Here is a 15,164-nt window from a genome sequence, read left to right on the forward strand (position 1 = left end):
ATGGCCGCCGGCGACGAAGAGGCCCCGCTGCACGTGTGTTCTTTCCGCTGCCGGCCCCGGCGACATGCTGCGATGGTGACGCCGCGCTCCTCCTCGCCTCCCGCGGCGTCCGCTCCACCCTCGTCACCACCCCCGCAAACGCCGACCTCCTCCGCCCAGCCGCTGCTGCGCGCCGCCCTCGGCCGCCCTTCGCCGTCCGCACCGTCCCCTTCCCCTCCCCTGCCGCCACCGGCCTCCCCCCCGGCTCGAGAACCCTCGCCTCCTCCCCTCCTCCCTCTTCCACGCCTTCGTCTCCGCCCTCCCCCTCCTCGCCCCGACCTCTCCGCCTCCTCCGCTCCCCCGCCCCCCGCCGACGCCCTCGTCTCCGACTCCATCTCTCTTCTGGACTCGCCGACCTCTGCCGCCTCCCTCGCTCCCCCGCTCCTCTCTCCACGCCACGGCGCCTTCCCCGGAGCTCGTCCTCTCCACCTCCTCGCCCACACCTACCCCTCCCCTCCTCCGACCACTCCTCCTCCTTCCTCCTCCGCGCCTCCCGACCCGTCTGCGCCTACACCGGCGCGCGCTGCCCCGAGATGTTCGGCGACGCGCGCTCCTCAGGCTCCTCGCCGAGGCCAACGCCGCGAGCTTCGGCAGGGTGGTCAACACTCTTCCGCGCCCTGGAGCCCGCCTACGTCGAACCGCTCAAGCGCGGCCGCCGCCAACACCTGGTGCGGGGCGCCCCCCGCCGCCGCCGCCGCCGATGACCGCGGGGCCCGGTCCCGACCGGGCCGCCGCGCTCGCGTGGCTCGCGCGAAGCCCCCCGGCTCGGTGGTGTACGCGTGCTTCGCAGCCTCTGCAGTTCGGCGGCGCAGCTGCGGGAGATCGCGGCGGCTCGAAGCTTCCGGCGGCCCTTTCCTCTGGCGTGGCGGCGGACGGCGCCGCGGCGGAGGCGTTGGAGGGGAGGGGGGAGTGCGGGCGCGGAGGGGATGGTGGTGTGGGGTGGGCCCCGCAGGCGGAGTGCTGCGGCACGAGGCCGTGGGGTGGTTCGTGACGCACCTGGCGGGTGGAACTCGATCCAGGAAGCGCTGTGCGCGGAAGCCGATGATGACGTGCCGCTGTTCCACGAGCAGTTCATAAACCAGGAGCTGGTGACGGAGGTGCTCGGGTCGGGTGAGGATGTGGAAGGGTGCGGAGGAACCGGCTCGGGAGGGGGAGGAGGGGCCGTGCTGGCGACGCGGACGAGATCGCCGGCGAGGTCGTTGCCAGGGCGGCGGGAGGCGGGTGGGAGGCAGCGGAGCGGGCGAGGGAGCGCGCCGCGGAGTACAAGGAGAAAGCACGGCGCGCCGCGGAGGAGGGCGGGTCGACGTTCGAAGATGTTACGGAATTGATCGAGCAGTTGAAGGCGCGGCGGCGGCAGCAGCAGCAGCAGCACGGGGGCGGGGGTGGGGGAGGGGGAGGGGGAGAAGGCGGAGGGGACGTCGGAAACATGCAAATGAATAAGATTTAGTGTGAACAGCTAGCTTCCAACGTGAGAAGTGTGATATAAATTTTAAAGTGGCATGAATATATAATGAATGATAACGTCTTACATTAAGAATCTATTTTTGTTTTCTGAAAGATTTTTATTTTTTTTAAAACTCATTAATAACTTACTTATGCTCTTGTGATATTTCTGATGTTGCAAAATTAGCGGAAACAGCCTCTAACATGAGATCACTTTATTCACATCCATTATATGAATAACATAAGTTTTCTGTGTTTTTTTTTTTAAGAAGTAGATAGCAAGCTAGCTGTTTCATTCATATAGCAAGCTATATGTTTCATTCATAAAGCAAGATGAATTAAATGTACAAGATGAAGACAGTTGAGACCTCCGAGTCCAAAAAGAGGAGTACAGAATAAGGTTGAAGTAAAAAAACTAAGAATAAAAATAAAAGAAGAGAGAGAGAGCTGTTGGTAAGTGCGAGCCCGTTGAATAACATAAGTTTCAAAGTTAAGTAAATGAGAGAGTTAAGTAAATGAGAGAAGATATAGCTAGCCTCAGATCAGATCGGAGATCACTTTCCGTACTTTCTTTTTTCCTTCTTTTTTTTTTGAAATTTGGATCCAAGGTAAGTACATCAGACAAATACAGTTGGCCAATTTGCATAAAAAATTCACTTATTTTGGGCTTTTGCAAAATCAGACCATTTTTTTTATTTTTGCAGATTCGGTCCGCTTTTTCAGCAAACTGACCAAAATACCCTTATTACTTTTTCTCTTTCCTCTTTCTCTCTCTTCTTCGTTTCTCTCGTTCTTTTTTTTTTTCTCGCCGGTAGAGCGGAGGCGGAGCGGAGGCAGAAACGGTCCGTCTCGCCTCTCACCCTCATGCTCTCGCCCTCGCTCTTGCCCTCGTCCATGCACCCCCCACCTTTCTCGCCTCCGACCCCGTTAAGGCCGCGCCGCGACTTTTTTTTTTTGTTTTTTTCTTTTCTTTTCTTCTCCGACTCTTCTCCACCGTCTCCGACGACGACGCCTCTCGCCCTTCCCCGCCCTTCTCATCTCTCCCTCTCCCTCATTTTCTGCCGCCTCCGACGACGATTTATCTTCGCCGGCGCCGACGTCGACACCGTAGAGGTCACTGCGGCGCTACAGCCTCGGAGCGGGGGGTCCTTAGCGGCGTCGTCACCGGCGCCGTCACCGGCGCCGTAGCTGTTGGCAGAGAAGGTGACAAAAAAATTATAGAAAAAACAGAAAAAAAAAAAAAGATAAAAAATTATATAAAAAGAAGGATGAAGATGAAATTACATCGTTAATTACAAAAAAAATTATAAGTTGCACTATTTAAGATGTAAACTGCTGCTTTAAGATAAAAATTATACTCTTTGAACGAAAATTATACTATTTTTTATCTTAAACTGCATCCTTTTAAGTGATATTTATACTGTTTCTCCTCTTGTTGCACTGTTTCTCCTGTTGTTGCACTATTTCTCCTCTTATTTACACAGAAATGGTGCAACAAGAGGAGAAACAGTGCAACAAGAGGAGAAACAGTATAAATATCTCTTAAAAGGGTGCAGTTTCTCCTCTTATTGCATTGTTTCTCCTCTTGTTGCACTATTTCTCCTATTGTTTACACAGAAATGGTGCAACAAGAGGAGAAACAGTGCAACAAGAGAAGAAACAGTAGATATATCTCTTAAAACAGTGCAGTTTCTCCTCTTGTTGCACTATTTCTCCTCTTGTTTACACAGAAATGGTGCAACAAGAGGAGAAACAGTATATATATCTCTTAAAACAGTGCAGTTTCTTCTCTTCTTGCACTGTTTCTCCTCTTGTTGCACTATTTCTCCTCTTATTTACACAGAAATGGTGCAACAAGAGGAGAAACAGTATAAATATCTCTTAAAAGGGTGCAGTTTAAGATAAAAAATAGTGTAACAAGAGGAGAAATGGTGCAACAAGAGGAGAAACAGTGCAACTTTTGTTTAAAGAGTGTAACTTTCATCTTAATGGATGCAGTTTACATCTGAAAGAGTGTAATAAGAAGAGAAACAGTGTAAATATTTCTCAAAGAGTGTAATTTTCGTTTAAAGAGTGTAGTTTTCATCTTAAAGCTGCAGTTTACATCTTAAATAGTGCAACTTATAATTTTTTTTGCAGTTAACGATACAATTTGATGTTCATCCTTCTTTTTATATAATTTTTTATCTTTATTTTTTTTCTTTTTTTTCTATAATTTTTTTTTGTCACCTTCTCTGCCAACAGCCATGGTGCCGGCGACGACACCGCTAAGGACCCCCGCTCCGAGCCTGTAATGCCATAGTGACCTCCACGGTGTCGACGTCGGCGCCGGCAAAGATGCATCATCGTCGGAGGTGGCACAGAATGAGGGAGAGGGAGAGATGAGAAGGGCGGGGAAGGACGAGAAGGACGAGAGAGGCATCGTCGTCGGAGACGGTGGAGAAGAGTCGGACAAGAAAAGAAAAGAAAAAAGCAAAAAAAAAAAAAGTCGTGGCGCGGCATTGACGGGGTTAGAGGCGAGGAAGGTGGGGGGTGCGTGGACGAGGGCAAGGGCGAGGGAGGGTGAGGGCTAGAGAATGAGGGTGAGAGGCGAGACGCCCGTTTCCGCCTCCGCTCTGCCGGCGAGAAAAAAAAGAACGAGAGAAACGAAGAGGAGAGAGAAAGAGGAAAGAGAAAAAGTAAAAATAGTATTTTGGTCAGTTTGCTGAAAAAGTGGACCGAATCTGCAAAAAACGAAAAAGGTGGCCCGGTTTGCAAAAGCCCAAAATAAGTGGATTTTTTATGCAAATTGGCTAATATAGTTACATACCTATATTTTTCTCTCAAAAAAAAATAATAACTATCATCATACACAAAAGTAAGAAAAAAAATAAAAATAACTAGGAGAGTACAATCTCTTAAAAATAATATAATCGAAGTATAATGGTATAATTTCACACAAAATATGGGGCAAATAGTGCAAACATATATATATATATATATATATATATATATATATATATATATATATATATATATATATATATAAGAGAGAGAGAGAGAGAGAGAGAGAGAGAGAGAGAGAGAGAGGAGTAGAGGGTGCGCTAGGATGGCTTATGAAAGTACGGAGGGCTCCGTGCTTCCACTTTGCTTTCGATGTTCGGACTTTCGAATCGACGATCGCTCCGTTAGACTTGATTAGAGTATTTGAAATATCTAGAAAATAAATTTTGCGATTTTTCGATATCATTTACCTAGTGATCGAAGTGGCTCAAAATCAACGACTGAAAATAAAAATCTTACAAAATATGATGATATGACATTAAAATTTTAGATCGAAGTTATTGATCTTGTTTTATATGGTATAAGAATTTTCTATCAAAATTTCATGTAATTTGGATATTTCTACACCGTTAAACTTACAACCGGCTCACCACGACCATTAAAATTATTTATTTTGACCCCTTCGATCACTAGGCAAATGATATCGAAAATCACAAAAATTTATTTTCTAGGTACTTCAAATACTCTAGATCAACTCTAACGGAGCCGATCGTCAATTCGAAAGTCCGAACATCGAAACAACTTGGAAGCACGGAGGGCTCCGTGCTTCCATAAGCATACCAGCCCTCTCTCTCTCTCTCTCTCTCGCTCTCTCTCTCTCTCTCTCTCTTTTATAATTATATATATATATATATATTATATATATATATATATATATAGTTGGACTACGCTACTATTAATAGCAAAATCTTATTGTTGTTACCAGTTTTTTTAGCCTTTGGATCAATTCTTTTCATTATTTCTAACCATTGGATTAAATACTATAACCCAGTGGGGACCACTCAATCATGGGGACCACTCAATCTAACCGACTAATATCATCCCGCCCGTATAATTTTTCATCCAAGGGTTAAAAACTTGATAGCAAAAAGAGTGTTTTACTATTAATAGTATTCCAGCTTAATTTTATATATTATATATATATATATATATATATATATATATATATTATATATATATATATATATATATATATATAGTTGAGCTAGAATACTATCGATAGTAAACAAGCCGTTTTACTAGCACGTTAAATATGATCTAAACCATTTAAACTACTTAGAAATTAAATTTCACGCACTTTCGATATTGTTCTTTTATTCATCAAGTGAACAGAAAAATGAATGACTGAAAATGAATATTCTTTAAAAAAATGATGATAGGAGTCTTGTAATCAAGATCAAGAGTATAGATCTTGTTTTAAATAGTTTAAAGAATTTTCTAACAAAAATTCAATTGATTTGGATATCTTTACGCCGTTAAACGAGAAAACGCTTCTTATTGACCATTAAAATTACAAATTTTGAAACTCTTTGATCATTAGGCAAATGATGTCGAAAAGATTTGAAATTTGATTTCTAAATACTTCAAGTGATATAGATCATGTTCAACGGAGCCGATCGTCAGTTTGGATGCTCTATCATCGAAAACAAATAGGTAGTAAAACAACTCGTTTACTATCGATAGTATTCTAGCAAAACTCTCTCTATATTTATTTATTTATTTATTTTTTCTTTCTTCTCTTATTCTTTCGCCACCTCATTCGCCCAATGTTATGTTTTTGATACTTTATTATGCAATCTGTTTGTTGAAATGTATTTCTGATTGGAACCTTTGTATTACATTGATTGCGACGTTTAGAACGTATAGGAAAAACTCTATCCGTTCGGCGATCTGTTGGTGCGTCCGAATCTGATCAAATAGGCGGGACTTGAGGCGTGACATCCAATGACATGACTGTCATTATCGTTCTCTTCGTGTGCTTTGACATTAGTGGCCTTGACCTCTTGCAGTGACTCTGCCGCTATATAGAGCGCTTTTGCATTCCAAAATCACGGTAGCTATTCAACACACGAAGCGTGGCGATGCTAAAAGTCACATGCGGACTGTTGGACGAAATGCCTCACCGCATCACCATCTCGTACACCACCATCGTACACTCCAGTAAGTAAGTTATTAAGCCTTATATTTTTTTTTTTGAAAAAGAGAGAAGAATGAAAGGAGAGAGAGAGAATAGAAAAGTATAACTTATTTCAGGGATAGAATTAAGTTCAGAATTAATATGAGATTAGAGTATTTTTTTATTTGGTTGGGGGCTGGAGTTCGTCTAGAATAGTAAAAAATAATATTTGATTGGAGTAGGTGGGATAAGAAGAATAGTGAATTATTATGAATAAAAAATAATATTTGATTAGCGTTTGGTCGGATTAGGTGGAATTAGCTAACCCCATCCAAAATAGACTATCCCGGATTAACTAACTCCATCCATTTTTAAAGGTGGTGGGAGATAATTAGGGGTTAAAAAGTTATTTCACCCCTTAACCCCCAACCAAACAAAGATGGAAAAATATAACTGATATTAATTGCCCCTTTTATTAAAAAGAGAAAGTTTCTCTCATCTTTCTCTTTCCAATAAAGAAGCAATTATTGTAGGCTATAAATTGTATTTTTCTATTCTCTCTCTTTACTTTCTCTTTCTAATATTTCTTCACCACATTAATTACTCTATTTATTGAAAAACAGAACTGACATGCTTAACTAATATACTTTTTTTCTCGAAATAAAAGTAAGAGTTCAATCTGCTTTAAAATGGTGCAATATAAATATAAATTTCACAAACTATGGAGCATAAATGTAATATTTATATAATTAGTAAAATATATGCATAAAGTGTAATAATTTTTTTTTTAATTCTAAATTGTGCAACATATTTTTTCCGTTATCTTTCTTTTTTTCTTTCTTTACCTCTTTTTTTTTTTTTTTTTTTTCCTTACACCGCTACCACCACCAAGCAAAAGAACAGGCGCGGCATGCAATTAGCAATAGCAATGTAGGAAATGATGATAAGACTGTGTAGAAGATAATGGTGCCACTGTACAAGGTTGAGGCCATCAACATCGGAGTACAGATATTAATGAAAATTAAAATTCAGTACGCTTACAAATCAACTTGTAAACAAATTAATTCATAAAGGTATAAAAGTATATTTATTTCGAGCTATATCGGGTAGAACAGGAGCGGGCTAACTCCAATCCCTGTTTGGTTTCAGCTTGTTAAGATATCGAAGTAGACTCCAGTTAATATTCAGCTCATTTGTTAAACTTATAATTTTAAACTCATTTAAAATCGAATACAAATTAGCTCAAGAATAGCTACCTGAATTATCTGTCCTTAGCCCCAGTCAAGCTGGTTTGAGGAGTAGTGCCATGTCCTTACAACTAACTCGACAACTACAGCAGCAGATATCTCACCATATGCTTTAGTTTGGAAGCATTGATCAATCCAAAATTTTCAGGAATAATTAAAGAAAAAGCTAAATTACAGAAAATATTCTTGTCAATACTTTTTTTTTATTTTTTTTCTTCTGTTATTTAAAAATCTATATTTTGCCATTTAAAAAAATCAGAAATATTCACTCTGGCCTCTGCCGTCAGTATTCCGTTAGGATTCCATTTATATTCTATTATAATATATTTTTTATACTCAAAATACTCTCAGCCTCCTCTTCTGATCGGTATTGCCGCCTTCCTTCTCGCCACCCACGCCGCCTCGCCCTACTTCGCCACTTTTCCCTCCTTCGCTGCCTCGCCCTCGCCGACCCCTCCATCCGTGCTCACACATACGCTCTCGCGCTCCTTTGCCGTCTCGCCCTCGCCCTCGTCCTCGCCCTCGCTCACCTCTCCATCTATGCTCACCCCAATCTCCTCCTACCATTGCCGAAATGAAGGAGCGACGAGGGTGCAGGAGGAGTGGAGGAGCAGGTGGAGAAAATGGAGTTGGAGTTGCAATTGAGCGAGGTGCGAAGAACAGAAGAGGACAGATGATGGTCGAGCAAGATTGGAGACGAAGATGGTGAAGGCAATTTGTTCATTTCGCTATTACAATTAACACCGTATCCCCTGTGAACATTTCTAATTTTTTAATGAGGTAAAATGCAGGTTTTTAAATGCCAGCGAAAAAAGTGAAAAAACGAGTATTTACAAAAAAATTTTATATAATTTAACCTAAAAAAAAAATTAAAAATATAGAAACAATGAGGGTTGAGGCATATACCTTTATTAGAATATCTGGGCCGGCCAATACGATTTAATAAAATTAGACAAATCACTTTTAAATGAAGCAAAATTTAAATTAGTACTAACCATTTTTTTAACTTAGACATTTGTAAAAGTTTGAAAGGGAGCAATGCAATTAAGCTTCTCATCAGTAAGAAAAGAAAATTTTGATTAATATACTTTAAAAAAATATTTAATTATAAAAAAAGATTGTAATATTATAATATTTAATATTTAATATTATACATAATTTGGAGTTCGGATATAGAAAATATATAAGTTAAGTAAAAAAAATAAATGATTTAATATTTTTATAAAAATGGTTTATAAATGGTGAATTATCCTTAAATCTAATTTTATAAATAAAAATTTTATAGGGTTAAGACATATTTGAGGTGGTTGAATACAGGAATCAAATTATAATTGCTTTTCCTTTTTTTTTTTTTTTTTTTGTGACACTGCTATCTGATCCGTAGGCCCTTGCGACCTAAAAAAATTCTAGAATACAACATTTATACTACTGATATGGTGTCTTCAACCAATAATAAAACTTTCTTAAGATTCATCTATCCCTTGAGCAAGTGGCAAAGAATTTGATGGTTGATATCTGAGACCCAAGTTGGAATCTTAATTGATTCACATTTTCAGAGCGGGTAGCGTGCTACCTATCTTTCAAAAAAAAAATCACCTATCCCATCATAGTATTTTAAAAAATAATTTTATTATTCTTTTTTTTCAAAGGAGAGATAAAATTATTTAAAAATAAATGATGTGATATAAGTATTATACAATAGACTTACTCCCAACCCACCCCACCCAAACACACACAAGTGCACAACCAATAACACTCCAGTAAGGTCCGCAGTTAGATCCATAAATATACGCACACACCAAAGTCGAATCCCTGACCTCCGGTAGCAGCAGTTATTTACACCGGTTGTAAATTGATGAGAAAGATTACATAATATTTACATCACATTATTTATATTTAGCTTGCTAATTATATTTTTTAAAAAAATATAATAAAAATATTTTTTTAAAATTTGTAATATAATGAATAAATTTTAGAATAATTGTTTGATTAATTGAGAACACGGTATCAGTGCATTCTAAAATTTTCCGTACTCGGACATGTTCTAAGCATACTGGCTTATTTATCATTTGTATTTTGTTCCACGTTCAATAAAGCAAAAAATTTTACAATGTGTTCGGTCACAATCCAAACAATTATTTTTTTTCTTAAATTCATCCATTTCATTAATTTTATAAAAAACATATTTTATTATACTTAAAAAAAATATTTAATTTATTACTAAGACAGTGCTTAGTTCGGGAATAGAAATATAAACGGTTCGGGAATAGAAATATAAACGGATCTTGATTGGTGGAAGTCCCATCCTGGATGGTACAGTAAATAGGAAAAAATAAACGAATTCGGAACAAAAAAACAAAGTAATTTTTATAATCTAAGGCGGATTCAGGAGGGTAGAAAACAGGAGAAACATTGATCTGTCCTGAATCCACCCCGTTATGATCCGTCCCGAATTCGCACTGAAAATAATTTATATTTTTAAAAAAATTTAAAATATAAATAAATTAGTACTCTTATTTTTTATGTATTTGAATTTTTTAATTTTCCTTCGAATTGTAATTGATATTTTTATTTTTTATAATTAATATTATTAATTATATATATAATATTATTAAAAAATATTAATTTATATTTAATAAAATATTAATAATATTATAGTTTTATAAAAAAATATTAGTTGGGAGCATATTTGGAGCGTGAGCCGAAGGTGGCTATGGAGAAATATATTTTTTATCTCGTCACGAATTCGGAGTTATTTACAAAATAAGTGGTTCTTGTCTGTACACGACCCAAAACGGAGCCCAACGGTTGATGTAGCAGGACCGCTGCAATGAAGACGTCCTCCAATAATGCATCCTCGTGGGTCACGCAATCACTTTCTTCCCTTATCCTTATCTAAATAAATCTATAAAAGGGCAACCGGTACGCCGCTCTCTCCGCATTCGACGGTCCCCGTTGACGGCGCGTGAGGGGAGCTGGCGGGGCTCACCGTGGTTCCTGCACGTGGTCCATGACTCATGGTGGACCGGGTGAGGGAGAGGGGTAGTGGACCCCCGGCTGTGGGAGAGGAGGTGGTGGGCCCCTCTGAGGTGGTGGGCCCCTCTCTCCCTTTTCGATCGCGCGCGCGCGCGTCTCTCTCTTACATGTGTGTGTATTGGAATTTTAGCTTTTTATTTTTTTAGATTTACTTTTGGATGTTAGATTTAATTCTTTTAATCTAATACAATGCCGCTTAGGATTAATTATCTTATTATGTTATCATCTATTTAGTTTTTTTTCAAATTTTCATATGTCTTGATGTCATCGCAATAAATTACTTAAAATTAATTTATATTAGTTTATAAAATTTCATAGTTGAAAAAAATTAAATTAAAAATTATAATAAATTACTATTGTATTTGCTTCTCGCCGCAACGCGCGCGTTACCTTAACTAGTAAATAAATAATTTGACAACTTTTTTAGGCATACGTGGTAATTTTTTAACTTCTTGACTCCTTTCTAAGAGTGGTCCAGTAGCTTGGACTAACTCCTTTTCAATAAAATTTTTTTTATCTTTTTAAGATAATTTTGAAAATTTTCAAGACTGCTCTTTTCTTTCCAAGAAAAGCCTTTCAGCTGGCTCCCTCTTTCTCTCTCTCTCCTCCTCTCCCCTACTCTCCCTCTCTCTCTCTCTTTCTTTCCCTCTCTATGTTAGCCCCCCTCTCTCTCTCTCTCTCCTTATTATTTATTAAAAACAATAAAAAAGAGAAAAAGAAAACCCAAGAGGAAAAACTCACGCGACGTACGTGGTGGCGGGCGTCTCGAACCCGGCGCGGCACGTATCGCAGAAGACACGGCCCCGGACCACGAACCCTCGCTTGAGGCCGCGCCCGCCGCGCATGTGCGAGGGAGAGCAGCAGCGCCGCCACCCCCACGGCAGCGGCGGCGGCGGAGATCGTCGGGATCTGATGCTTCGCCATGGCCGCGCGCGCGTGCGAGAGAGAGAGAGAGAGAAGAGGCGGTGACGGGAATCGAGTAGAAAAGTTGGAGAATAGAAGAGAGGGGCATGCATGCTCCCTTTCTCTTTCTTTTTTCTTTTTTCTTTTGTTACTGTTCTCCCTCTTCTCTGGTTCCTTCTTATCTATACTCTTATTCCTTCTATTTTTTATTTTTTATTTTTTCTTATTTCCTTCTTCTTCTTCTTTTTTAAGTGTGTTGTTGTAGGTGCAAAATTGGGAGAATTGGAATAGGTGATGAGGACGGCGATGGCCGCTTCGCTAGCAACAGCAGCAGACAGCAGGGCGGCGGAGGTGGCTTCGGCGGCGTCAATGCCGATCGCCTCGCCTAACCTCGATCTCGCCTCACCATTAAAGAATTTTAGCATTTGCTTAGCTTTTATTACTATGGACATCTTATATACCCACAACAGAGAAAAAAATAAATTAAAAAAAATTAAAAAAAGAGATGACTTTTACAGATGGCAGTAAGATAGTTCTTTATCCAGATTTATACATTTTTTTATTTTTTTTATGATGAAAATATAACAAAATGATGAACATATTATGTGTCATGTTAATTTTTTTTTTATATTTTAAAATAAAAAGAAATGATGAGATTGTGTATTGAATGTATGATCCAGCATATTGCATGGGAGAAGAGAATGCTGATGTACTGGTTGAAACATTAAAAAGATCTTATTTACCCTCAAAAAAAAAAAAAAAAAAAAAAAAANATAAAGCTACAAGTAGAAAGCATTTTGACTACATAATTGAAACAAATAATAATTAAAGCTGTTGCCAAAAAAGCATTTTGAATTCAGTGGTGTATCCACATAACTGTTTTTTTTTTTTTTTTTTTTTTTCCGCAACTTTTCTAGAGCATATGATTCATTTTTACTTTATGTAATCTTAATTTTTCTTCATCATAGTGTAAGAAGAAAAATACAATATCTCGGTGAATTTTTTTTTGTTAAATAGAAATGATCACATGCTCTACAATTTTTTTTGGGCATATATTCTTTTTTTTAAATCTCTTTTTATTTATTTTTTTTAAACTATAAATTTCTTTGTTTTATTTTTCTACTTAATTGTTTCATTATAATTTTACTTAACTATGAATAAAATTAATCGTTAACTGCAACGAGCGCGAGTTTTAAACTAGTCTTTTAACTAAGGGAGAAATCTCGAGAAACAGGCCAGCAGGATGCGACCATAGCGAGGTCAATATCACCAAAAGAAACAAAACAAGAAACAGAATTTGTGGTTGTTATCCGAGATCCAAGTTCGAATCCTAATTGATTCACCGATCGTTTCTAGAGCAAGTGGCAAAAGACTTAGATAGTGTTTGGTTGGGGAACAAAGGGGGAAATAAGCTCTTATTCCCCCTTTTGTTCCCAAACGCAATATTTGTTGCCCGGGAACAGTAGTTCCAGGATTTCAAGAACAAGCAGGTATAAGGCTGAAACTGCTGTTCCATCTTTTTACTGAAACAAACTTGTTCCTTGATGAGAACAAGATTAATTAAAATCTAAATTTAATTTTAATAATAGTAAATTATTAATTAATCTAATTAATATATTTAAATTATTATTTATTACTTTAATTAAGTAATTAATTAATTTATTATTTATAATTAATTAATAATAATTAGATAATTATTATGATTAATTTATTATTGATAATTAATTATTAATTATTAATAATTAATAATATTTATTATTATTTATTAATAATTACTATCCTTAATAATTAGATAATCGATTGTATTATTAATTTATTATTTATAATTAATTATTAATAATTATTAATTAGACAATCGCTATTATTATTAATTTATTATTTATAATTAATTAATGATAATTAATAATTATTATTATTATTTATTAATAATTATTAATAATTATTATCCTTAATAATTTAGATAATCGATATTATTATTAATTTATTATTTATAATTAATTATTAATAACTAGATAATAATTATATTAATTTATTACTCCTAATTTATTATTAATAAATATTAATAATAATTATAATAATTAGATAATCAATGTTATTATTAATAAAAATTAGATAATCGATATTATTATTAATTTATTATTAATAATTAATTAATAATATTAATTAATAATTATTATTTTTTATTAATAATTATCAATTATTATTATAATTAATTAGGTATTCAATATTATTAATTTATTATTTATAATTAAATATTAATAATTAAATTATTATTTATTTTTAAGTAATATTTTGATGTTAATTAATTACATAATACAAATTTAATTTCAAATTATAACTCTTATTTCTCTTGTTCCAATCTAACCATCCAAACACTATTTTTCTTATTCCTAGAAACAACCCAATTTTCATCCAAACACAAAATTGGTCTAGTTCCTGCTTATACTTGAACTTGTACCTATTCCTGAAACTAGCAATTCTTACTTATACCCGAACCAAACGCAGTCTTAGTGGTTGGTATCCGAGACCCAAGTTCAAATCCTAGTTAATTCACACTTCTAGCTAAGTTTATTTCTAAATGAAATAAACGAAGCGGGTAGCGTGCAACCTATCTCTCAAAAAAAAAAAGAAAAAAAAAGAAAAAGGTTTTCAACCGTATCTATTAGATTTGAAGTAGAGAACAGAATTAGTTGGGTGTAATTGAAAAATTTTAGTATAAAATTAATTGGATATAGTTGAGGAATCTTAAAAATTTTTATCTTATTTTATTTTTTGTACACATTGATCAATATGAGCTATATATATATTATACTTAATTATAAATAAATAAATATATAGAGAAATTATTATTTCAAACTCTCAAATTCTTACAGTATATTTCAAAAAGAATGAAAATATAAGCTCATGTATATATATTTTAGTACCAAATTAACCGTTTGTTTTGGTATAAGTAAGTGATAAAATTCAATTTTTATTATTTTTGTTATTTATTTTGGTGTAAGTTAAAAATATAATATAACTCAAGTTACGTTAGATCTCTATTTCACCTACTTTCGATTTTTTTATCTAAAGTGCCGACTTTCGCCACATTCAATCTCCTATAAAAAATTTATTAAATAGTAAAATCTAAACTCTATTTATAATAAATTAGAATTGTCTTTAAATAATAATAAAAAAATTAATGATATAATAGGTTAAATTTTATAACGAGAAATTTATCACTATATTTTAGAGGTAACGAAATTCACTTACTTACATCAAAACAGACAACGAAACTCAAAAAATTAATTTTACAACACCTAAGTTACTCCAAAATAAACAAAAGAAGTAATTAAATTTAACTTTCAGATCGTACGAGTTACGTTAAAACAAACAATAAAAGATTAATCACACTTCAGAAAAACTCAAACACCATTGTATTTGACTTATATTAGATCTACAGATTCGTCAATCTAAACACCCCGTAACCGTAAATTACATATAAATATAAATCTTATATTTTTCAAATTCTAAATTTACAAAATTTTAAGTAGAATTTTAGTTAAAAAGGAAAAAAA

General features: G+C 36.4%; 1 protein-coding gene across 1 annotated transcript; it reads left to right on the top strand.

Annotated features, from left to right (window-relative positions):
- LOC109717141 (formin-like protein 5) lies at nucleotides 1-1,486 on the top strand. Its single transcript, XM_020242815.1, has 2 exons — nucleotides 1-1,022; nucleotides 1,165-1,486. The coding sequence occupies exons 1-2, from the start codon at nucleotides 1-3 to the stop codon at nucleotides 1,484-1,486; spliced, it is 1,344 nt and encodes a 447-aa protein (XP_020098404.1).

The sequence above is a fragment of the Ananas comosus genome, linkage group 11, assembly GCF_001540865.1.
Source record: "Ananas comosus cultivar F153 linkage group 11, ASM154086v1, whole genome shotgun sequence".
Taxonomy (NCBI): Eukaryota; Viridiplantae; Streptophyta; class Magnoliopsida; order Poales; family Bromeliaceae; genus Ananas; species Ananas comosus.